This window comes from Bos taurus, chromosome 17, assembly GCF_002263795.3.
Source record: "Bos taurus isolate L1 Dominette 01449 registration number 42190680 breed Hereford chromosome 17, ARS-UCD2.0, whole genome shotgun sequence".
In the NCBI taxonomy this organism is placed as follows: domain Eukaryota; kingdom Metazoa; phylum Chordata; class Mammalia; order Artiodactyla; family Bovidae; genus Bos; species Bos taurus.
Window position 1 is genome coordinate 40,082,649 of NC_037344.1, and position 26,422 is coordinate 40,109,070.

Consider the following 26,422-nt stretch of genomic DNA (forward strand, 5'->3'; position numbering starts at 1 on the left):
CCCTCACAGGGCCCCTCTTCAGCCACCCAGAGTGTTTATTCTGGCACAAGTGTCAACATGAAAGTTCAGTTTGTCCCATTGGTTCTAGACAGTTATATAAGCAAGTCTTAGGCAGTCAATTTTTAACCCAGTGCTGGAATCTGTTTTATCTTATTGACCCATTTCTCTGCTTTCCAGCCTGCTAGGAAAATTTTGATCATTCCTTATATAACCAACAGTTTTTAAGAAGAATGTAGACATCTTTTATTATTAAAAAACTTACATACTCACAGTTTTTTAAAGTCATAATAACACAAGAGCCTGTGAACTTGAATCCCACCCTCCATCCCATGCAGTCACAGGCTTCCTGGCTGGAGGTGGTGATAGAACATCTTTTGGTACCTTGATCAGCTCAGTTCAGTTCAGTCGCTCAGTCATGTCTGACTCTCTGCAACCCCCATGGACTGTAACATGCCAGGCTTCCCTGCCCATCACCAACTGCCAGAGCTTGCTCAAACTCATGTCCATTGAGTCAGTGATGCCATCCAACCATCTTATCCTCTGTCGTCCCCTTCTCCTTCTGCCATCAATCTTCCCAGGATCAGGGTCTTTTCAAATGAGTCAGCTCTTCACATCAGGTGCCCAAAGTATTGGAGCTTCAGCTTCAATATCAGTCCTTCCAATGAACACCCAGGACTGATTTCCTTTAGGATGGACTGGTTGGATTTCCTTGCAGTCCAAGGAACTCTCGAGAGTCTTCTCCAACACCACAGTTTAAAAGCATCAATTCTCCGATGCTCAGCTTTCTTTATAGTCCAACTCTCACATCCATACATGACTACCGGAAAAACCATAACTTTGATTAGAAAGACCTTTGTTGGCAAAGTAATGTCTCTGCTTTTTAATATGCTGTCTAGGTGGGTCATAGCTTTTCTTCCAAGGAGCAATTGTCTTTTAATTTCATGGCTGCAGCCACCATCTACAGCAATTTTGGAGCCCAAGAAAATAAGTCTGCCACAGATTCCATTGTTTCCTCATCTAACTGTCATCAAGTGGTGGGACCAGAGGCCATGATCTTCGTACTTTGAATGTTGAGTTTAAAGCCAGGTTTTTCACTCTCCTCTTACACTTTCATCAAGAGGCTCTTTAGGTCTTCTTCACTTTCTGTCTTTAGAGTGGTGTCATCTGCATATCTGAGGTTACTGATATTTCTCCCAGCAATCTGGATTTCAGCTTGTGCTTCATCCAGTCCAGAATTTTGCATTATGTACTCTGCATAGAAGTTAAATAAGCAGGGTGACAGTATACAGCCTTGACGAACTCCTTTCTCAATTTGGAACCAGTCCTTTGTTCCATGTCTGGTTCTAACTGTTACTTCTTGACTTGCGTACAGATTTCTCAAGAGGCAGGTCAGGTGGTCTGGTATTCCCATCTCTTTGATAATTTTCCACAGTTTGTGGTGGTACATACACTCAAATGCTTTCAGTTCAGTTCAGTTGCTCAATCGTGTCCGACTCTTGGTGACGCCATGAACTGCAGCACGTCAGGCCTCCCTGTCCATCACAAACTCCCGGAGTTCACCCAAACCCATGTCCATCGAGTCGGTGATGCCATCCAACCATCTCATCCTCTGTCGTCCCCTTCTCTCCCGCCCTCAATCTTTCCCATCATCAGGGTCTTTTCAAATGAGTCAGCTTTTCGCATCAGGTGCCCAAAGTACTGGAGTTTCAGCTTCAACATCAGTCCTTCCAATGAACACCCAGGACTGATCTCCTTTAGGATGGACTGGTTGGATCTCCTTGCAGTCCAAGGGACTCTCAAGAGTCTTCTCCAACACCACAGTTCAAAAGCATCAATTCTTTGGTGCTCAGCTTTCTTTATAGTCCAACTCTCATATCCATACATGACTACTGGAAAAACCATAGCCTTGACTAGATGGACCTTTGTTGGCAAAGTAACATCTCTGCTTTTTAATATACTTTCTAGGTTGGTCATAACTTTCCTTCCAAGGAGTAAGCGTCTTTTAATTTCATGGCTGCAATCACCATCTGCAGCAATTTTAGAGCCCCCCAAAATAAAGTCTGTCACTGTTTTCGCTGTTTCCCCATCTATTTGCCATGAAGTGATGGGACTGGGTGCCATCATCTTAGTTTTCTGAATGTTGAGCTTTAAGCTAACTTTTTCACTCTCCTCTTTCACTTTTACCAAGAGGCTCTTTCTGTCTTCTTCACTTTCTGCCATAAGGATGGTATCATCTGCATATCTGATGTTATTGATATTTCTCCCAGCAATCTTGATTCCAGCTTGTGCTTCTTCCAGCCCAGCGTTTCTCATGATGTACTCTGCATAGAAGTTAAATAAGCAGGGTGACAATATACAGCCTTGACCTACTCCTTTTCCTATTTGGAACCAGTCTGTTGTTCCATGTCCAGTTCTAACTGTTGCTTCCTGACCTGCATACAGGTTTCTCAAGAGGCAGGTCAGGTGGTCTGGTATTCCCATCTCTTTCAGAATTTTCCACAGTTGTAGTGATCCACACAGTTAAACAGGCTTTGGCATAATCAATAAAGCAGAAATAGATGTTTTTCTGGAACTCTCTTGCTTTTTCGATGATCCAATGGATGTTTGCTATTTGATCTCTGGTTCCTCTGCCTTTTTTAAATCCAGCTTGAACATCTGGAAGTTCGCAGCTCATGTACTATTGAAGCCTCGCTTGGAGAGTTTTGAGTATTATTTTACTAGCGTGTGAGGTGGGTACAATTGTGCAGTAGTTTGAGCATTCTTTGGCATTGCTGTTCTTTGGGATTGGAATGAAAACTGACCTTTTCCATTCCTGTGGCCACTGCTGAGTTTTCCAAATTTGCTGCATATTTCCAAATTTCCATATTTCCAAAGTTTTCCAAATTTGCATATTGAGTGCAGCATTTTCACAGCATCATCTTTTAGGATTTGAAATAGTTCAACTGGAATTCCATCACCTCCACTGGCTTTGTTCGTAGTGATACTTCCTAAGGCCCACTTGACTTCACATTCCAGGATGTCTGGCTCTAGGTCAGTGATCACACCATCATGATTATCTGGGTCGTGAAGATCTTTTTTGTACAGTTCTTCTGTGTATTCTTGCCACCTCTTCTTAATATTTTCTGCTTCTGTTAGGTCCATACCATTTCTGTCCTTTATTGAGCCCATCTTTGCATGAAATGTTCCCTTGGTATCTCTAATTTTCTTGAAGAGATCTCTGAAAGTGAAGTAGCTCAGTCATGTCCGACTCTTTGTGACCCCATGGACTGTAGCCTGCCAGGCTCCTCCCTCCATGGGATTCTCCAGGCCAGAGTACTGGAGTGGGTTGCCATTTCCTTTCTCCAGGGGATCTCCCCGACCCAGGGATTGAACCCATGTTTCCCGAATTGCAGGCAGACGCTTTAACCTCTGAGCCACCAGGAATGACCTAGTCTTTCCCATTTTATTGTTTTCCTTTATTTCTTTGCACTGATCACTTAGGAAGATTTTTTTTTAAATGTCTCCTTGCTATTCTTTTGAACTCTGAATTCCAATGGATCTATCTTTCCTTTTCTCCTTTGCCTTTTGCTTCTCTTCTTTTGTCAACTATCTGGAAGGCCTCCTCAGACAACCATTTGGCCTTTTTAACCTTGATAGCAGCAAGCAAACTGGACTGGAAACAGATTCTATGCCAGAAACTCTGCTAGATGCTGAAGACACAAAAAGTGGGACAGGGTTCCTTCCCTTCAGGAAGTCAAATAGGCATGAACAGTGTTGAAGGTCAGATAGCAAATCAGGAATGCTCCATAGGAGAGGTAGCACAGCTGCTTGGTTTTTTAAGGCTGGGTGGGGAATCAACAGGCTTCCCCGATGACTCAGCAATAAAGAATCCGATTGCAATGGCGGAGTCCCAGGAGATGCAGATTCAATCCCTGGGTTGGATGATCCCCTGGAAGAGGGAATGGAATCTTGCTGTGGTAAGCCCATGGACTTAGAAGTTTGGCGGGCTACAGTCCATGGGGCCTCAAAGAGTCGAACATAACTGAAACGACTTAGCATACACACGTGGGTAATCAACAGGAGAGCATGGAGGTGGAGCCAGGGAAGGAGTTCTAGCCAGAAGGAATTACATAAACAAAGGCTGGGAGGGGCGAATCTTCCTGGTGTGCCCAGGGATGAGAGCTTGTCTCATGTGGCTAGAGCATGGGACATTGGTTTGGGGTGAGGTGAGAGGTGAGTTGCAGTACAGGGACCATTGGTGCAGTATTTTGAATTCCAGATGAAAGATTTTGTGCTTAATTCTGTAGATGACAATGTGTTGTTTTAAATGTTTAAGTAAGGAAGTGATATAATTAGGCCTCTGTGTTAGAAAGAATACAGATATGTAATAGCTGTAGAAAACTGTTTGCTGAGTGGGTGGAGCAGAGGAGAGAGCCCAAAGGAAGGAAGACAGGTTAAGTAAACTTGGAATAATCACAATGATGGGAGCCTGAGTGAGATATGAGGATGGTGAGACAGTTTAGAGAAAGACTCTGTGAGGCTTGGCAACCAAGTAAATGTGGGTGGATGGGGGCGATGTGAAAGTCCTAGGCAATTCTGATGCACCTTATTTGGGTGGCTGTGGGTATGATTATGTCACTGACTGAAAAAGGGAATGCAGGAAGGAGAGGGTATTTGGGGGAAGAGAGACAACAGAGAGATGCGAAGATGAGAAGCAGCATCCTATAACAATAATATAAAAGGACAACATTTTATTGAATTTACTATTGATTTTTTGTAAGTATTAACTCACTTCATCCTTGTAAAGAGTAGATATTATAATGTTATATCCATTTTACAGATGAGGTAATTCTCTAAGTTTAGAATCAGAAAACTCTGAGCTCAAATCCCAGCTGTACTGTTTTTTAACTGTTTGATCTTGAATAAATACTTAGTCTAACCTCACATGTAAAAGGCAAGAAATGATATTTATCACTGTAGTATAACAAAGATGAGAGAGAGGTAATACATTTCAAATAACTAGTAAAGTACCTGGAACCTCATATGTCTCAATACATGGATAAATTATCATTTTTATAATGAGATTCCTGGTACCATGTTCAGTGAGAAGTTGGGAATTTGTACTTAGATTTTTAGAGCTGAAGGTAAATAATGTACACGTCAGTATATTGATGTTGGTTGGCTGCTGCTGCTGCTGCGTCGCTTCAGTCGTGTCGGACTCTGTACGACCCCATAGACGGCAGCCCAACAGGCTCCTCTGTCCCTGGGATTCTCCAGGCAAGAATACTGGAGTGGGTTGCCATTTCCTTCTCTAGTGCATGAAAGTGAAAAGTGAAAGTGAAGTCGCTCAGTCGTATCCGACTCTGCAGCCTACCAGGCTCCTCCATCCATGGGATTTTCCAGGCAAGAGTACTGGAGTGGGGTGCCATTGCCTTCTCCGATGTTGGTTGGCTCATCTGATATAAAGGCTATTTCCTAGTTTGGAGTTTGGTGGTCATGTACTGGGAAGATGAGAACCAGAATGGAATCCTCGTGAATACCAGTGATAAAGGAGCAAAAAGAATGAAAGACTTTTCCAGAAGAAAGGGAGATGAAGTAATATGAGAAGTAAGAGGAGAGGCATAAAGAGAAGAGCTTTGAAAGCCCAGTAGGAAGTCAGGAGGACAGTGTCACAAATGCTTCTGGGAAGATAGCAGAATCACAGGAGGCTGCTGTCAACTAGGGTCAGAACCATCATGAAGAAATAGCAGAAACACAAAACAGACTGCAGTGTTTGGAGTGGGGGCAAATGAAGAAGTGGAAACAGAAGGCACAGACAATTTTTCCTGAAATAGTGAGCCTCCATTTCATTTTAAAATAATTCAGTTTGGAAAGCACTTCAGGAATGGTGCAGTAAGGACCTCCAAAAATATATTTCCTCCATGAAAGAAAAGTGGTGGCAAAAAATCATCAAAATCGCCTTTTTAAAAACTTTGGAAATGAATAAACGAATAGCTCATGGAACATATATTTAAGAAAAATGGTTAAATCTTAAAAAGAAACATGATTGTTGTGGCATTTTAAGTTTTAATTGATTGCTCTATTACCATTCTCTCTTTCCAGCTTCAAGGTATCCTTGATAAAAACCAGTAGCCTCACAACCCTGTGAAAACTATCAGACAACCAGTCATTGGAGGGGAAACAAAAGTTTGGAGCTCCTTGAAGAGTTTCTTACTCAGAGAAATGTTATATAAAATCTTTTTTTTTTTTTTTTGAAACTGGCTGGTTCAAATCCCAACTCCAGCTCTTTATTTTTTTAATTTTTATACGATTTTTAAAGGTTGCTTTCCACTTACAGTTATTACAAAATATTGGCTGTATTCCTTATATTGTACGGTGTATCCTTGAGCCTATCTTACATCCCACTCCCTTGCCTCTATATTGTCCCCCGCCACTGGTAACCACTCATTTTTCCTACATATCTGTAAATCTGCTTCTTTTGTGATACTCACATTTGTCATATTTTTTAGATTCCGCATATACCTGATATCAGACAGTATCTGTCTTTCTGTCTGACTTATTTCACTTAATATAAGGCCCTCCAAGGCCATCCATGTTGGTGCAAATGGCAAAACTTTGTTCTTTTTTAATAGATGCGTAATATTTCATCGTGTATATATGTACATATATACATATACACCACTTCTTTATCCAATCATCTGTCAGTGTACACTTAGATTGCTTCTGTATCTTAGCAGTTGTAAACAATACTGCAATGAACATTGAGGTGTGTGTATGTTTTTTAATTGGTATTTTTTTTTTCAGATATATACCCAGAAATATATGATAGTTTTATTTTTAGTTTTTTGAGAAATCTCCATACTGTTTTCCACAGTAGCTTCACTAGTTTAAATTCCTACCAACAGTGTACCAGCTTCCCTTTTCTCCATGTCCTCTCCAGTATTTGTTATTTCTGTTCGTTTTAATGATGGCCATTCTGACAGATATGAGGTGATATCTCACTGTGGTTTTGATTTGCATATTCCTGAGGATTAGCAACACTGAGCGTCTTTTCATGTGCCTTTTGGCCATCAGTATTTCTTCAGGTCTTCTGCCCACTTTTAAATCTGGTTCTCTGGTTTTTTGACAGTGCTGAGTTCTATGAGCTATTTATATGTGTTGGCTATTAATCTCTTATTGGTCATATCACTTGCAAATATTTTCTCCCATTCAGCAGATTGTCTTTTTGTTTTGTTTTATGATCTGTCTTGAAATTCCCTGAAAATACTCCATTCTCAGGACTTGTCATTATTTGGCCTGACTCTGTGTGAACAGCTCTATCTCACAGGCACTCACAGGCACTCATCCAAGGCAATAATCATTTAATGTCACAGCTGCCTGAGGCAGGGAGGAGGGCAACACCAATTGGGGCAAATAAGAAGCTGATCAAAAATCTTTAAGGGAGAAACTGGGAAATGAGATGTCGCTAGGGGATTTCAAAAATCTGTGACATATTCCTAGAAATCTAGAAGGCAATGCACACGCCCAGGAAAGACACCAGTATGTCCTAATTTCTCACCTTTGGCTGACTTTGAAGCTCCATGAGGCAGGAAATGAAGACTAGGGCAGAGTTGTAAACTGCCTTCTATGGCAGTGAAGATGTGCCCACACACATATAAAGGCCAGAAAACACACTGATTTGAGGCACTGAAGGAAATTTCTTTCTAATCTTTCACTGACCGCTAAGCTAACCAAGCAGAAAATTCAGGAGGCACACGTGACACCTCTAAAAAGTAGTCTAGGAAAGTCACTAAACAACAGCAATGTCACCACCACTACCGCCAAAAGACAAACAAACAGAACAAACGAAAAACCAAGCAGCAACAGCAAGCCCTGGAGAAAGGGAGGAAATCTCATTTCCAGAATTAGCACACTGTACCATTTCAAATGACAAATTTTCAACAAATAATGAGACAAGCAAGGAACAGGAAACTATGGCTAAAACTCAGGGAGGGAAGCAGTCAGTAGAAACTGTGTTCAAGGAAGCACAGATATAAGTGTAATTAAGTCAACTATTACAAATATGTTCAAAATACTAAGGGAAAGTGTTTCAGTAGGTGGGTTAGGTATGGCAGAGGATAGAATAGAACGTGGGTGTGACTGAGGTTAACATGCAGGTGAGTGCTAACCAGGGAAGAGACCAGTGCATGACTCAAGGTCACTAAGAACAGACAGGGCTTTCCAGGGGGTGCTAGTGGTAAAGAACTTCCTTGTCAATGCAGGAGACATAGAGAGGCAGGTTTGATTCCTGGGTTGGGAAGATTTGGGAAGATCCCCTGGAGGAGGAAATGGCAACCCACTCTAGTATTCTTGCCTAGAGAATCCCACGGACGGAGGAGTCTGGCAGGCTATGGTCCATAGGTTCCCAAAGAGTCAGACAAGACTGAAGTGACTTAGCACAGCTAACAAGAGCAGACAACAGCATCCAGGCTCAAATGGTACCTTGTTTACCTCAAGAGGAGACAGTACACAAATATTCATCTCCTTGCATTATAACAGACCTCTATAGCTGGTGGGTCCACTCAGCAGCTGCCATGGCCAGTGTGCTGCTTTTACCTCACTTTGAGCTATAGACGAAGGACACCAACTCTTACTCCCTAGAGTTTGAAATACACAAAGTTGGGGATATACCTGACACATGCATAGCCAAGCAATTCTGAGAAAGTTTCACATGCTCAAGATTAAGGCAACAGGTAGTACTGACTGTGCTCTGAACTCTTTGCATCCAGTATGACTTGTGAGCTTGCCAGCATGTCCTGTACTGAGCACAAGGAATTTGTTGGGAATGCAAAGGAAGTGTTGGACTGAACTTGGACCCTACCCTCACAGAAACCATGTTCAAAAATTTAAAGGAAATCATGAGAACAAGGTCTTGCCAATGAGAGAATATCAATAAAGAGATAGAAACTGTACATATAAAAAATAGAAATTCTGGAATTGAAAAGTACAATAACTAAAATTTTAAAATTCCTTATGGGAGCTTAATAGCAGATCTGAGCTGTCAGAAAAGAATTGATAAGCTTGAATATAGGTCATCTGGGTTTCTATGATCTGAGAGAAATAAAGAAAAAAAGAATTTAAACAAATGAACAAGGAAGAGAGTTCTGAGACTGTATCAACATAGCATAATGAGAATCCCAGAAGGATAGGAGAAAGAAAGGAAGGGGCAGAAAGAGTATTTGAAGAAATTCATGGCCAGAAGCTTCCCAGATTTGATAAAAAAACAATAATTAACATATTTAAGAAGCTCAACAAACTTCAAGTAATATAAACACAAAGACCAGGCAAAGACAAAGAGAATCTTGAAAGTAGCAGGAGAAAAACGAGCCATTGTATACGCAGATCTTCGAGATTAACAGTTAAATTCTCAGCATAAATAATGGAGCCAGAAGGCAGTGGAATGATATATTCAATGTGCTGAAGGAAAAAAAAAACTTTGCCAAAAATTCTATACTCAGAAAAACTATCCTTCAAACACGAAGGAGAAACTAAGGCACTCCTGACAAACAAAAACTGAGAGATTTTTGTTACTAGCAGATCTGCCCTACACCAAATGCTAGAGAGAGTCTTTCAGATTGAAATGAAAGGACAATAAACAGCACCTGAAATCCATAAAAGAATGAACAAGCAATGGTAACGATTAACTACATAGGTAAGTTTAAAAGCGTTAGTGCATTTTGCCTTTTAATTTTTTTCTATATGATTTAAAAGACAACTGCATAGAACAATAATTATACAATTTTGTTGATGGGCTTATAATTTAGAAAGATGCAAATTTTAGGATAATAGTACAAACAAGGAAGAAGAGCACGGAGCTATGTTGAAACAAAGTTCTTGTATATGACTGAAATTAGGTTGGAATTAATTGAAACTTATTTTAAATTAAGATATTAATTAAATCCCCATGCCAACCACTAAAAAATACTCCTCAGAAACATACAATAAAGGCATAACAAGGGAATTAAAATAGCATTCTAGAAAATAAGCATTCACCTCAAAAGAAGGCAGTAATGGAGAAATAGATAAACGAAAACAACATTAGGCATATAGAAAACAAATAACAAAATAACATAGAAATCCTACTTTATCAGTAATTACAGTGAGTGTAAATGGGCTAACCACTCCAATCAAAAGGTAGAGATTGGCAAACAAATGATCCAAACATATACTATATATCCAAGTATAAAAAGAAGCACTTTAGATGCAAAAATGCATCTAAATCAAAAGTTAAAAAAATGGAAAAAAGGTGCATCATGCAAATAGTAAACAAAGAGAGTTGGAATTGCTATTCTAATATTAGACAAAGTAGACTTTAAGACAAAAATTGTTACAAGAGACAAAGAAGGACATTTTATAATGATGAAAGGGTCTTAATGTCTTCCATGACATAAAAACTATAAACAAATATGCATCTACAAGAGAGCCAAAAAAAGAAAAAAAAGAGGAAAAACTGACAGAAAAAAAGGGAAAAGTAGGCAATTCAACAATAATAGCTGGAGAATTCAGTATATCATTATCTATAATGAATAGAACACTAGACAAAAGATCAACAAGGAATTAGAAGATTTGAAAAACACTAGACTTAACAGAAATCTATAGAATATGCCATCTCATGACAACAGAAAACACATTGTTTTCAAGAGCACATAAATTTTCTCTAGGATATAACATGCTGCACCATAAAATGAGCCTCAGTAATTCAAGAGGAGTGAAATCATACAAAATATGCCTTTTGACAATAATGGAACTAAATTTTAAATCAATAAAAAGGGAAATTTAAGAAATTCAGTTGTATGTAGACATTAAACACAAACTTAACCTGCAAGTCAGAAAAAAATCACAAAGGAGTTTGAAAATGCTTTGAGATGAAAACAAATGCACAATATTTGAAAACTTATGGGATACAGATAGAGCGGTGCTCAGGGGGAAACTTACAGTTGTAAATAACCATATTTAAAGAAGAAAAATCTAAAGAATCAAATTTTAAATTTCAAAACTCTAGAAAATGAAATGTAAACTAAACTTAAAGCAAGTAGATTCTGAAAAAATAATAATATACAGGGCAGAAATAAATGAAATTGAAAATAGAAAAATAATAGATAAAAATCAATAAAACAAAAATTGGTTCTCTGAACATATAACATAGTTGGCAAATATTTAGTGAGACTAAAAATACAAGATTCAAACTATAAATGAAGTAAATCAGACAGAGAAGAATAAGTACTATATGAGTAGAAACAGACTCACGGATAAAGAAAGTAAACTTATGGATACCAAAGAGAAAGGGCAGGAGGAAGGGTAAATTAGAAGTATGGATTAACAGATACACATCACCACATATAAAATAGATAAGCAACAAGGATTTACTGTGTAGCACAGGGCACTGTGTCCAATGTCTTGTAATAACTATAATGAGAAAGAATCTGTACAACCAAAGCTAACACAATATTGTAAACCAACCATAGTTAAATTTTAAAAAAGGAAATACAAGATTCAAATTGCCAAAATCAGAGACATTACTGCTGATCTTACAGAAATAAAAAGGATTACTATAAATAATGGTAAGCTAACAAATTAGGTAAGTGAGATAAAATGGACAAATCCTAGAAACACACAAATTACTAAAACTGAAGAGCAAATAGAAAATCTGAATAATTATATAACAAGTAAAGAGATTGAATTATAATAAAAAAACTTTTCTGCAAGAAAGAGACTAAGTCTACATAGCTACACTGGTGAATTCTAGAAAACATTTATAGAAGAATTAATATCAATCTTTCAAAAATTCTTCCAAATAGAAGAGGAGGAATGTTTCCTTATTTACTCATTACCCTGACAGTAAATGAGGCAAACTAGAGACCAGACTCTGTTATGAATATAAATGCAAAAATCCTTAACAGAATACCAGCAAACAAAATTATATCCAGCAACATATAAAAAGGTTTATACATTATGACTAACTGGCATTTGTCCCAGGAATGCAAGATTGGCTCAACATATGAAAATCAGTGTAATATACTATATCTATAGAACGAGGGGTAAAAACTACATGATCATCTCAATGGAAGCAGAAAGGCATTTGACTAAAAAGCCAACACTATTTCATGATGAAAACACTCAACAAATTAAGAACAGAAGTAAACAGTCTTAATTTGACAAAGGTCATCTACAAAAACCTCACCACTAACATTTTTAATAGTGAAAGGCTACATGCTTTTTCTTTATGATGAGGAAGAAGACTAAGATATCTGCTCACATTGTGTCTATTCAACATTATAGGAGAGATTCTAGCCAGGGCACTTAGGTAAGGAAAAGGAATTAAAAACACCTAGATTAGAAGTGATTATGTAGATTACATAATCTCATATATGGACAATTCTAAGGAATCTGCATAAAATCTATTCAGTGTTAGTCATTCAGTTGTGTCCAACTTTTTGTGACCACGTGGACTGTAGCCACTAGGTTCCCTGTCCATGGAATTCCCCAGGTAAGAATACTGGAGTGGGTTGCCATTTCCTTCTCCAGGGGATTTTACTGTCACAGGGATCAAACCCAGGTCTCCTGCATTGCAGGCAGATTATCTACTGTCTGAGCCTCCAGGGAAGCCCTAAAATCTGTTAGAACTAAAAAACGAGTTCAGTAAAATTACAGGATAAAATGTCAATATACAAAAATCAATTGTATTTTTATATACTAGCAATGAATAATCTAGAATGAAATTAAGAACAATTGCATTCACAATAGCATCAAAATAATAAAATACTTAGGAATAATTTTTTTACAGTTATTTTATTGTTTATTTTTCTTTCAATTATATTTACTTTTATTTTATTTTTTGGGGGGGTGCAACAGACATTTATTTATTATTTTAATATTGGAAGTATGCACTTATCTTACAACTAGAAGTTTACACATTTTGACTGCCTTCATCCAGTTTCTCTTTCCCCTGTGCCCTGAATCTGGTAATCATAAATATGAACTCTTTTTACCTTTGAATTTGGTGAGTTTTGTTTTTTACTTTTTTGAGATTCCACAAACAAGTGAGATCATACAGTATTTGTCTCTGTCTGACTTACATCACTTAGTATACTGCCCTTAAGCTTCATCCATCTTGTCACAAGTGGTAGGATTTCCTTGTTTTTTTTTCTTTTAAATGACTGAGTAATATGTATTATTATGAATATTCATTGGAAGGACTGATGCTGAAGCTGAAACTCCAATACTTTGGCCACCTGATATGAAGAACGGACTCGTTGGAAAAGATCCTGATGCTGGGAAAGACTGAAGGCGGGAGGAGAATGAGATGGTTGGACGGCATCACCGACTCAATGGACATGAGTTTGAGTAGTCTCCAGTGGTTAGTGATGGACAGGGAGGCCTGGTGTGCTGTAGTCCATGGGATCGCAAAGAGTTGGACGTGACTGAGCGACTGAACTGAACTGAATATGCGTAATATATGTGTATACCACAACGTCTTTATCCATTTATCCGTTGACAGACATTTGGGTTGTTTCCTTGGCTATTATAAATAATGCTGCTGTAAACATTGGGGTGCAAGCATCTTTTCAATTTAGTGTTTTTGTTCCCTTTAGATATACTCCCAGAAGTGGAATTGGCAGAGCTTATGGCAGGTCTGTTTTTAATTATTTTGAGGATCCTCTATACTTGTTTCCATAGTGGCTACACCAATTCACATTCCTGCCAACACTGTTCAAGAGTTCCCTTTGCTCTGCATCCTCACCAGCATTCGTTATTTCTTGTCTTTTTGATGATCGCCATTTTGATAGGTGTGAGGTGATATCTTACTGTAGTTTTAATTTGCATTTCCTTAATGATTAGTGATGTTGAACATCTTCTCAAGTGTGTGTTGACCATTCATGTATCTCTAAAGGAGAAAATGGGAAAATGTCTATTCAGATCCTTTGCCCATTTAAAAATTGGCGAATTTTTTTATTTTGCTATTGAGTTTTTTATGTATTTTGGATATTAGCCCTTTATCAGATATCTGGTTTGCAAATATTTTTCCCCATTACATAAGTTGTGTTTTCACTTCATTGATGGTTTCTTTTGCAGTACAAAAGATCTTAATTTGATGTAGTCCTACTTGTTTATTTTTTATTTTGTTGCTTATGCTAATTTCCTCTAATTTTGATGATTATATTGAAGTTATATAGAATGTCTTTGTTTGCAGGAATTACACATGTAAGTATTGAGTTGGCCAGAAAGCTTTTTTGCAATTTTTCATAACATCTCATGACCATAAACTGAAGGAACTTTTTGGCCAACCAATAGTTGGGAATAATGGGTATTATGTCAATAATGTACTTTCAAATTATTTAGGAAAGGAAGCCTTTGTAGTGTGTCTCCATCCTTCTATAAGCTTGAATTTATTTAAAAAGAAAAAGACCTGAGCCTTAGGGATCTACTTAACATAATCAATAGAATGTTACACTAAGAATTTTGCATTATTTGGGGATAGTTGTGTGTGTCTGTGTGTGTGTGTGTGTGTCTGTGTGTGTGTGTGTGAGTGTTTGCTGCCATTGTGCATTTGTAACTAACACCAAATCATTACTGATGGCCTGACATTCATACTTCAAACCTTTCTGGAGCCAAAACTTCTGCTCTTTCTCAGCTCTTGACTTTCGTGGCTCATTTGTAAGTTCCATTATAGTGTGTGTAAATTTCCATAGTTGATGTGGCAATGGTATGTATAAGATCTCTAGAGTCTTTGACTTACAATTAATTTTTAATTTTCTATTGTTCCTGGTAATGTGAGATTCAGGGCCATAGGACGGTCTGAATTTAAAACAGATTATAAAATATTTTAGCACTTGAATGAAGACTAAGGATATGCAAGGATTTTTCTTTTCTAAGCTCTTCTGTGTCATTCCTTCTGTAACATATTATTTTTAGGGAAATGTGGCACATTTGCATGAAATGGGTTTCCTAGGAATCATGAATCAAGCTAGTGGAAACAGTAAACAGAGCTTGTTCCATACATTCTAACCAGCAGCTCTCTTTCCCTTTACGCTTTCCTGAAATTGTCCCTAGCAACTACTTTGTAGTCGTGAATAAGAAAACTCAGACACAGGAGGGCGCAGGACCCATGCCTGCACACCTGCCCTGGTGGGAGGGAAGCAGCTACAGAAGGGTCAGGCCTTAAAGTAACTCAGCTCTGATCCCCTCCCTGCTCATCCATCACACATCCCCTGAGCCAGCCATATTTCAGGAGGGTAATGGGCCTGGGAGGCAGTGATGAAGGAGGCACTTCTGGGTTCTTTAAGGAGCCCCGAAATGGGAGGAGGAGAACCTGCTGCCCTAGCAATTTATTAATAAGTATATTCTACCAGCTTCCATCAGATAAGTCAAATACAATGTGCTACCAAAGGAGGAAAACAGTTAAAAAAAAAAAAACAAAAAACTAAGATCATGGCATCTGGTCCCAGTGCTTCACAGCAAATAGATGGGGCAAAAGTGGAAACAGTGACAGATTTTACTTTTTTGGGCTACAAAATCACTGCAGATGGTGACTGAAGCCGCAAAATTAAAAGACACTTGCTCCTTGAAAGAAAAGCTATGACAAACGTAGACAGCATATTAAAAATCAGAGACATTACTTTGCCAACAAAGTTCTGTCAAAGTTTTTCCAGTAGTCATGTATAGATGTGAGAGTTGGACCATAAAAAAGGCTGAGGGCCAAAGAACTGATGCTTTTGAAGTGTGGTGCTGGAGAAGACTCCTGAGAGTCGCTTGGTCAGCAAGAAGATCAAACCAGTCAATCCTAAAGGAAATTCACCCTGAATATTTATTGGAAGGACTGATGCTGAAGCTGAAGCTCCAACACTTTGGCCACCCGATGCAAGGAGCTGACTCATTAGAAAAGACCCTGATCCTGGGAAATATTGAAGGCGTGAGGAGAAGGGGATGACAGAGGACGAGATGGTTGAATGGCATCATTGACTCAATGAAAATGAGTTTAGTCTGAACAAGCTCTGGGAGTTGGTGATGGACAGGGAGGCCTGGCATGCTACAGTCCATGGGGTCACAAACTGTCCGACATAACTTAGTGACTGAACAACAACAAGTGGTGAAGGAAGTCTTCAGAGAAGAGGTGTTGTCAAGGAGTAGCTGCCATTTGTCTCTGAAGGAGAGGGTGGTCACAGGGAGAACGAAAAGTGGGGGACAAGGCCAGAGGTCTGGAGGTGGGTCCTCACCTGGGCTGGTGAAGGTGGGGGCGTCTGGGAGCACAGGGGTCTCAGAGCGGAGAAAACGGCCAATGGGAGGGGCCTGGGGGCCCCGAGGGCAGAGCATTAAAAGAAGAAACAGACAGTGACCGCTTTCCTTTGCGTGCTGGACTCAGAGAGTGGACCTCCGTCCTACTAGTAATGGGGTGTCTGGGGGCAGGCTTGCAAGAGGGTGACAGGGTCTCTATGGTTGTGGAGAGGAAGGAGGGGTCTGGTGGGCCCGAACTGCCCACTCCCCCTCCACTCAGCTTCGCTCAGTGCTGCCTCTCCTCCTGTCCCCAGCTCCCACAAGTTCTAGAACCCACCTGTCTTTAGTTGTCTTCAAGTTACTTCCCCAGTGTTGGACTTGCAAGGAGTGAGGGTCGCACAGATCTGCCCCGACCCTTGACCCAAGGAACTGAGGAAGCCGGAAGACTCAGGGTCTAGGAAAGGAGATTTGTAGTGGCCAAGAGGCCCTGGGCGCCTGGTGGGAGGGGTTTGGGGGTAAGAAGTCCCAACTTTCTTCCAAATGAGAGTGTTAGTTGCTCAGTCATGTCGGACTCTTTGCAACCCCATAGACTTTAGCCCTCCAGGGTCCTCTATCCATGGAATTCTCCAGGCAAGAGCATTGGAGTGGGTTGACATTTCCTTCTCCAGGGCATCTTCCCAATGAGGGATTGAATCTAGGTCTCCTGCATTGGCAGCCTGGTCCTTTACCATTTGAGCTCCAGTCATGGTTTTATTGCCTGGCACATGGTGGGTAATGAAGACACCAGCCAAAGAAACTCCAAATGGGCCGTCCTTCTCCGACAGAGCAAGGCAGCCCTGCCGATAGGTCCTTATCCTATGATCCTCTTGTCTTTGCCCCTAGACGTGGCCCTTTACTGGAAAGCAGTCCTCAGATAATATTCTAGTTTAGGGGCATTGGATCAGGAAAGGAGAATGAAGCCAGGATCTTTGTTGTGGCACATTGTCCAAAGCCAGAGTCTGCCATCACCAAGCTGGCATTTCCCTGAGTTCCCAAGGTCTCAGACCCGGCTTGCATGTCCAGCAGGAGAACTCAAGGCCTGGGTTCACCCCCAGCTTCCCAGCATCTGGCCTGTTCGGCTTGGGAGGATGCCAGGAGCAGTCGTGATACCCAGGCAAAGTGATCAACAACCTTCCTAGATAAGTGTCCACCGGGGAAGGTAGTTCCCTGGGGGAGTGGAGGGGCAGAGTCTTGAAACTTCTCAGGATGCCATCTCAGAGTTTGAGGGCCTTAGCTTTTCAAGCTCTGTGGCTAGAAATCACCACCATCACAACAGAAGCAGATGAGTCTCAAGCATCTGAAAACTGGTAGCCTTATTTCTAACATCCTTCCAGTGTGAGGACCAACCAATCTGTTCCTGTTTCAGGCAACCCAATCCTTCTATTATGGATGCGGAAGGAAGCTCCAGTCGTGGTTTTATTGCCTGGCACATGGGGGATTATGAAGACACCAGCCAAAGAAACTCCAAACGGGCCGTCCTCCTCCGACAGAGCAAGGCAGCCCTGCCGATAGGGTCCAGACCACCGAAGCTGCCGAAGCTACCGAAAAAGGAGGAGGTATGGATCATTATGGAGAGGGAAATGGCAACCCACTCCGCTACTCTTGCCTGGAGAATTCCATGGATAGAGGAGCCTGGTGGGCTGTAGTCCACAGGATCGCAAAGAGTTGGACACAACTGTGAGACTAACTTTCACTTTTCACTTTCACGGATCATTAGCTTTTCTGAGTCATCCTGGAAAAGCCTGAGCTGTTTTAACATATGACTTAGAGAGTGCAGTTTATAGTAATGGGCTTCCCTGGTGGCTCAAATGGTAATCTGCCTGCCAGTGCAGGAGACCTGGGTTCAATTTCTGGCTTGAGAAGATCCTCTGGAGAAGGGAATGGCCTCCCACTCCAGTATTCTTCCCTGGAGAATCCCATGGACAGAGGAGCCTGGCTGGCTACAGTCCATGGGGTTGCAAAGAGTCAGACATGACTGAGTGACTAACACTTTCACTTTCTTTTTTATTTTTCATTTAGTAGTAATACTACAAATAATCGATTTTATCACTCTTTTCAACCTATCAAAATGTTTTGTAATTCATATTGGATTTCCACAGTGATGTCTATATAGGTGAGTATTATTCCAATTTTACACAGGAGGTGTGTGGCTTAGTCCTTAGAACCATTTATATATTGTATAGTTTAACCTAGAGAGCATAGCCATATACTTGGTTTCCAAAACCTGAGAAAACTCTCAGTTTGTGAAATGGGGTAAAATCTATAACCAATCCTTAAAACCCCACAGACTGATCAACAGAGTAAGGATATCCCAGTTCAAATTCAAGGTTTTCTCCCCATTACTGTCTGAATGTTGAACAAGTTGCATGATTTCCCAAAGCGGGTTTTTTCATTCCTAAAATGGGGATGTTTTTATCTGTCCTGAATATTTTGTAGAGTTACCATGAGAGTCAAGTGGAGAGTGTGTAAGCATATATTCAAATGAACAACTGTTTCCTGAGGTCCTTCTGCATAATCCACAGCAAATCCTCTCTGTAGTCATCCAGCATTTCAATATTGAGTGTGACAAGAAGCTTCCCTGGTATACAACGAGCACAGTAGCTCAGATACTCTGCGACTCCTGTTCTCTACTAGGAGAGAGGCTCCTTGCCACTGCCCTAGAATATTGCTTTCCCTCTGGCGCCAGAGATCAGTTCATCAGGAGTTGTCTGTGTGACAATTAATTATATATCCATCTGAAACGCTCTGTGAGGAACCGAGGGAAGTCCTCAGTAGGTCCTGACCCAGGGATGCTCTGAATTGAAGAAGGGAGCATTTGGCTGCTGACATTCCTATGTGGTCTCATTTTTGAGCTGGGTCCAAGTGAGATTTATTGCAATGTGTGTGAAGAAGGCTTTAATTCATTATTTTCTACCAGTGAATCAATTTTGTGTAGAACTAGCATGATCATGGAATGATCCCAAATGCATCCTACTAAATCCCACTGAGATGCTTTTATGCATTAAAAAAAAATCTGTTGAAAGACTGACTTTGGAATGATTTCAAACTTACAGAAGAGGTGCAAGAACAGTACAAAGTGAACTGATACACTCCTCACCCAGAATCATTGGTTGGTAATTTTATTTGTTCCAATGCTTTCTTTCTACACACACATACTTTTGTTTTCACTGAACCATTTGAAGGTAAGTTGCAGACATGGTTTTGCTTTACCTCTGAAGATTTCAGGGTGCGTTTCCTAAGAATGAGGGGGTTCTCGCATGTAACCATGGTACAATGATAAGGTATAGCAAATTTAGCACTGATACAGTGTTACCTAATCTGCAGTTCATAAGCAAATTTTATTAGTTGACCCAACGCTGCTCTTTGTCATGTTCCCTGACGCAATGTTTGATTCAGGATTAGCTCTTATGTTTAGTTCTCAAGCCTCACAGTCTCCTTAAGTTAGGGACAGCTCCTCAGCCTTGGTCTTTCATGACACTGATGTTCTTGAAGGATTCAGGCCAGTTCTGTGGAATTCCTCTTAATTCAGGTATACCTGGTATATTCTTGGGTGATGTTTCAGGCAGGAATCCCGAGGTGAGCGTTCATGTCATCTGCAGGGTATCACATCACAGAGTACTTGACTCATCCTTGGTGATGGAAACTGATCACTTGGTTAAACCTCTTCCCTTCCAGAGATAAACAAAATATTACATCATTCAAAATAGTCTTTTTTATCAGCCATGCTTTTTTGTAAATTCCAGAGATACCTTAGAAACTTTTTCCCCAAGGCCTTTTTTTGGATGATCCCCCAGGGTTCTTGAGGGTGATACTTCGGTAAGTACTCAAGCCCTCTCCCCACTTGACATAAATTCTCTTCAGGGAAAATAAGTTGGAGCAAATTATAAATTCAAGCTTACAAAGTAAGCCTCACACCAGCCACCTGTGCGTGGCTCCTATTGCCATACTCACCTGAGACGCAGCCCATTTGCCATCCATATGTTGTGAGAACCAGGACTATGCACTGGGAGCAGCCTTGGAAAAACAAAACTTTGTCAATAGTACCGGGAGACTCGGAGGACATTTTAAACACAAAGACCTATACACAATATCACAATGCTTTCTTATCAAGATAGATAGCTGAAAATGGGGACATTTTATATTCATGTTCTAAAGTTTGGATTTATGCCTATAAACGCAAGTACAGAGATTAATTTCTAAATGTTTCTAAAAGTGCAATTTATGATATTTAACAATATGTACCATTCTTGTATATAATACCCAAAATGCTGTACAAATACTTTTGGAAATCAGTTCCACAAAATTCTGAACTATCTCTTCCATGCTATGCTGTGCTAAGTTGCTTCAGTTACTGGAGCAACCAGCTGGTTGCTGCCCGCAAAGTCGGGGGTGGGAATCGGTGATCAGTGGTGAGGCCAGAGCGGGGGTGGCAGGTGCTGAGGGGCTTGGATTTTCCTGTACCAACTTTCTTTTTTAAATTAATTTTTATTGGAGTATTGTTGCTTTACAATGTTGTTAGTTTCTGCTGTACAGCAAAGTGAATCAGTCATAGGTATACCTATACCCCCTCTTTTTTGGATGCCCTTCCCATTTAGGTCACCACAGAGCACTGAGTAGAGTTCCCTGAGCTATAGCGTAGGTTCTCGTTAGCTATCTATTTTATACATAGTATCAGTAAGTCAATCCCAATCACCCAATTTATCCTACTCCCTCTTTCCCTCTGGGTATCTGTAAGTTTGTTCTCTACGTCTGTATCTCTATTTCTGCTTTGTAAATAAGTTCATCCGTGCCATTTTCCTAGATTCCACATATAAGCAATATTACATATTTGTTTTTCTCTTCCTGACGTATCTACTCTGTATAACAATCTCTAGGTCCAGCCACATCTCTGCAAATGGCACTGTTTCATTCATTTTTATGGCTGAGTAAAATTCCATTTTATATATGTACCACGTCTTCTTTATCCATTCCTCTATTGAGGGACATTTAGGTTGCTCTCATATCCTGGCTATTGTAAATAGTGCTGCTATAAACATTGGGGTGCATGTATCTTTTTAAATTGTGTTTTTTTCTGGATATATGCCCAGGAGCGGGATTGCTGGATCATACAGTAATTCTATTTTTAGTATTTTAAGGTACCTCCATTCTATTCTCGATAGTGGTTGCACTGATTTAATTTCCCACCAACAGTTTAGGAGGGTTCCTTTTTCTCCACATCCCCTCCAGCATTTATTGTTTATAGAATTTTTTTGATGATGGTCATTCTGATCAGTGTGAGGGGATACCTCCTTGTAGTTTTGATTTGCATTTCTCTAAAAACAGAAGGGACAGGGTTACGCTTTCATTTTGGGGTGGTTATTTAGATGTCAGCCTGGAAGAGGTCTGCTGAGAGGGAGGTGCATTTGGAGGGCATTTTGGTAACCCAGTAGAGAAATCAGGAGGGATTAAAAGAAGGCAAAGGGAAAGGAGAAAAGGCGATGCATTGGGACCCAAAGAAAATAAGTTCAGCAGCTCTGGTTACCGACTGGACGTGGGGAAAGATCTCAGTGAACTATGAGAGAAGGCAGTGGAGGCCAACCGACCCCAGACGTTGTGAGATGAAGGGTGGAGGCAGGGGGCAGTAAGGAGAGAGTAGGAAGCAAAGATGTGAATGCCAAGGAAGCCTCTCTAGAAAATGCTCAGTTATCAAGGAAGGAGAAATTGAGGATGAAGAAGGCAGACAGGGGGCCTAGGAGAAGGCTCAGTAGACTGAGAACTTGTGGGTCAGGATCGGGCTGATGACTGATGGCTGGAGGTTGCAAGAACACAGTGGGCAAGGCTCAGTGTGGGGATTAATCCCCACTCTCACACCACAAATGGGGTGATACCTCCTCCCCTGCCATCTCAGAGGCTGCCCTAACTTGGGCTCTGCCTGTTCTCCAGCACCCACTTTGCAGCACATATTGAGTCTATGTGAATTGCCTCTCAACCCTCCAGGGGAAACTGTGAAGTCTGTACTGTTCACTATGTTAAAGATCTTTGACTCAAAGCATCCTATAACCCGGTGTGAGGATATTCTGATTCCCAGCTGCACTGTTGGGTCCTCATGTATGTCATTGGGCCAATATCTTAAGTAGCTGTATTAGGGGTTCTCCAGAGAAAAAGAACCAATAGGATGGATGGATAAAGGGACAAATGGATGGATGGATAAAGAGAGAGACAGACAGATAGCTTTCTTTTAAGGAATTGGCTCACATGGTTGTGAAGGCTGGCAAATCCCATATCTACATGTAAGCCAGGAGGCAGGAGACTCAGGCGATTGTGTGAAGGTTGCTGGAAGGCAGAATTCCCTCTTCCTCCGGGGATCTCGGTCTGTTTTCTCTGAAGTCCTCCCACTGGCCAGATGAGCCTCCCCTCACGTTTTGGAGGATTACCCGCTTTACTCAAAGCCGATTCATCTCAGTGTTGCTCTCATGAAATGCCTTCACAGTAACATCACACTGGTGTGACACCGGATATCTGGGTTGTTGTTGTTATTGTTCAGTTGCCGAGTCGTGTCCAACTCTTTGCGACCCCATGGACTGCAGCACGCCAGGCCTCCCTGTCCCTCAGTATCTCCCAGAGTTTACCCAAGTTCATGTTCATTGGATCAGTGACGCTGTCCAGCCATTTCATCCTCTGAAGCCTTCCTCTCCTCCAGCCCTCAATTTTTCCCAGAATCAGGGACTTTTCCAATGAGTCGTCTGTTCACATCAGATGACCAAAATACTGGAGCTTCAATTTCAGCATCAGTCCTTTCAGTGAATATTCAGGGCTGATCTCCCTTAAGATTGACTGGTGTGATATCCTTGTTGTCCAAGGACTTTCAGGAGTCTTCTCCAGCACCACACTTCGAAGGCATCAGTTCTTAGGCACTTGGCCTTCTTTATGGTCCAACTCTCACAACCTCACATAACCACTGGGAAGACCATAGCCCTGACTATATGGACCTTTGTTGGCAGATTAGTATCTCTGCTTTTCAACACACTATCTAAATTTGTCATCGCTTTCCTGTCAAGAAGCAATCATTTTCTGATTTCACGGCTGCAGTCACCATCCGCAGTGATTTTAGAGCCCCAAAGAAGAAATCTATCACTACTTCCACCTTTTCCCCTTCTATTTGCCATGAAGTAATGGGGCCAGATGCCATGATCTTAGTCTTTTTTAATGTTTAGTCTTAAGCTGGCTCTTTCACTCTCCTTTACTTTCATCAAGAGGCTCTTTAGTTCCTCTTTGCTTTCTGCCATTAAAGTGGTATCATCTGTGTATCTGAGGTTGTTGATGTTTCTCCTGCCTATCTTGATTGTGGCTTGTAACTCACCGAACCCGGCATTTCTCATGGTGTGCTCAGCATATAGGTTAAACAAACAGGGTGACAGCAAACAGCCCTGTCATACTCCTTTCTCGATCTTGAGCCAATCAGTTGTTCCCTACAGGGTTCTTAACTGTTGCTTCTTGACCCGCATATAGGTTTCTCAGGAGACAGGTAAGATGGTCTGGCAATTCCCATCTCTCTAAAAGCTTTTTGCAGTTTGTCATGATCCATACAGTCAAAGGCTTTAGTCGATGAAACAGAGATGCTTTTTCTGAAATTCCCTTGCTTTCTCTATAATCCAGTGAATGTTGGCAATTTGATCTCTAGTTCCTTCTCCTTTTCTAAACCCAGCTTGTACATCTGGAAATTTTTGGTTTGCATAAAGCTGAAGCTTAAAACTCAACATTCAGAAAATGAAGATCATGGCATTCCAGTCCCATCACTTAATGGCAAATAGATGGGGAAACAATAGAAACAGTGAGACTTTATTTTGAGGGGTTTCAAAATCACTGCAGATGGTGACTGCAGCCATGAAATTAAAAGACACTTGCTCCTTGGAAGAAAAGTTATGACCAACCTAGACAGCATATTAAAAAGCAGAGACATTACTTTGCCAACAAAGGTCCATCTAGTCAAGGCTATGGTTTTTCCAGTAGTTATGTATGGATGTGAGAGTTGGACTAAAGGGAAAGCTGAGCACCAAAGAATCAATGCTTTTAAACTGTGGTGTTGGAGAAGACTCTTGAGAGACCCTTGGACTGCAAGGAGATCCAACCAGTCCATCCTAAAGGAAATCAGTTCTTGAATATTCATTGGAAGGACTGATGCTGAAGCTGAAACTCCAATCCTTTGGCCACCTGATGCAAAGTGGGAGGAGAAGGGGACAACAGAGGGTGAGATGGTTGGATGGCATCACCAATGCGATGGACATGAGTTTGAGTAGGCTCCAGGAGTTGGTCATGGACAGGGAAGCCTGGTGTGCTGCAGTCCATGGGGTCACAGAGTTGGACATGACTGAGCGACTGAACTGACAAGTAGGCAAGATTTTAAGCATGACCTTGGTTGCACGGCAGATGAGTGCAATTGTCTGATGGTGAGGACATTCTTTAGTACTACCCTTCTTGGGAGTTGGGATGAGGATTGACCTTTTCCAGTGGCCACTCCTGGGTCTTCCAGATTTATGACGTAACGCATGCAAAACTCAGATATGTGGGTACTGTGACCTAATCAAGGGGACATACAAGATTAACAATCACAGTACCCACCTCATCCAGGTGTGAGGATTCAACGAGGTGATATATATCACATATCCGATAGAACCAAGAAGGAGTGTGTTGTATATGTGTGTGTGTAAGTGCTTCATCAATGGCATGATTTTAAAGGCAACAAGAAAAACACTTAAAATTTTCATTTAATCCAAAAAGGAGTTAGCAGTACCAAATATTACCTCCTTCCTGTAGTCTTAAAAAAGTTGGATTAAAACTCAATATTCAAAAAAATAAGATTGTGACATCTCGTCCCATCACTTCATGGCAAATAGATGGGGAAACAATGGAAACTGTGACAGACTTTATTGTTTTTGGGCTCCAAAATCACTGCAGATGGTGACTGCAGCCATGATATTAAAAGCTGAGCACCAAAGAATTGATGCTTTTGAACTATGGTGTTGGAGAAGACTCTTGAGAGTCCCTTGGACTGCAAGATCAAACCAGTTAATCCTAAAGGAAATCAGTCCTGAATATTCATTGGAAGACTGATGCTGAAGCTGAAGCTCCAATACTTTGGTCACCTGATGCAAAGAACTGACTCATTTGAAAAGACCCTGATGCTGAGAAAGATTGAAGATATGAGAAGGGGACAACAGAGGATGAGATGGTTGGTTGGCATCACCATCTCGATGGACATGAGTTTGAGTAAATTCTGAGAATTGGTGATGGACAGGGAAGCCTGGTGTGCTGCAGTTAGTCTATGGGGTCGCAAAGAATCAGACATGACTGAGGACTGAACTGTAGTCTTAAAATGACATGATTCAATGTGGTCTTATATTGCTACAAAAGTTACACTTAACAGCATGCTCTTGAGGCTGTATGCATCAGTGATAGATTTCATAGTAAATATTTTGTAATGCCCTTTATTTTCCTAAAATAAAATGCATAATTTTCATCAACAGAATAACTTACACCTGTAATTTATGACAAACCACTATAATGTCCTAGTGGCACTATTTTACAACTTATATTAATATATATTTTAATACATAAATACTGGGGCACTAGTGGTTTAGAAAATATAATCAACAAAGCAGACACTTGCTTCCGAATGGAATCTCCGTGAAGGCAGCAGCTCTAAGCAGAGACGATCAGAAGATTGTGTTGATGACAAACTCCATGATTAACACAGCTACTGGTAATATGGTTTTCCAAATATATGTCAGTTCTTATTAACATCCTAAACTTTACAAAGTAAAATCTTGCCTCAGTTTATACAACAGTGGCATTCCTGGAAAATTAGGTATATATTAAGATCACGAGAGAAGTATGTTGTGCATTTATGTAAAGCAGAATTAAATTCTCAGCTTCAATCATTATAAACAGGTTTTCACCCATATGAATGGCAGCAGGATATTTAAGTCACACAGGAGGTGGGATAGCTCCTTATTCTGTTGTGTCCAGCACGTGACGAGATTTTCTCTATCCCTGGGAGATTTGCTCTGCTCCCTCCCACTCTGTGCCCGGAGCCCTCTCCCATCACATGCTCACCAAACACCCCTGCTGAGAGTCACTAACATTTAGAGTGGGCTTGTTTCAGCATGAATTACTG

General features: G+C 40.7%; 1 protein-coding gene across 1 annotated transcript in view; it reads left to right on the plus strand.

The window, feature by feature from the left end:
* C17H4orf45 (chromosome 17 C4orf45 homolog) overlaps positions 1–26,422 on the plus strand; it is a 133,474-nt gene that overhangs the window by 99,367 nt on the left and 7,685 nt on the right. The window contains 1 exon segment of the mRNA NM_001077088.2: positions 17,636–17,825. Within this exon segment, the coding sequence (NP_001070556.1) occupies positions 17,636–17,825 (190 nt within the window).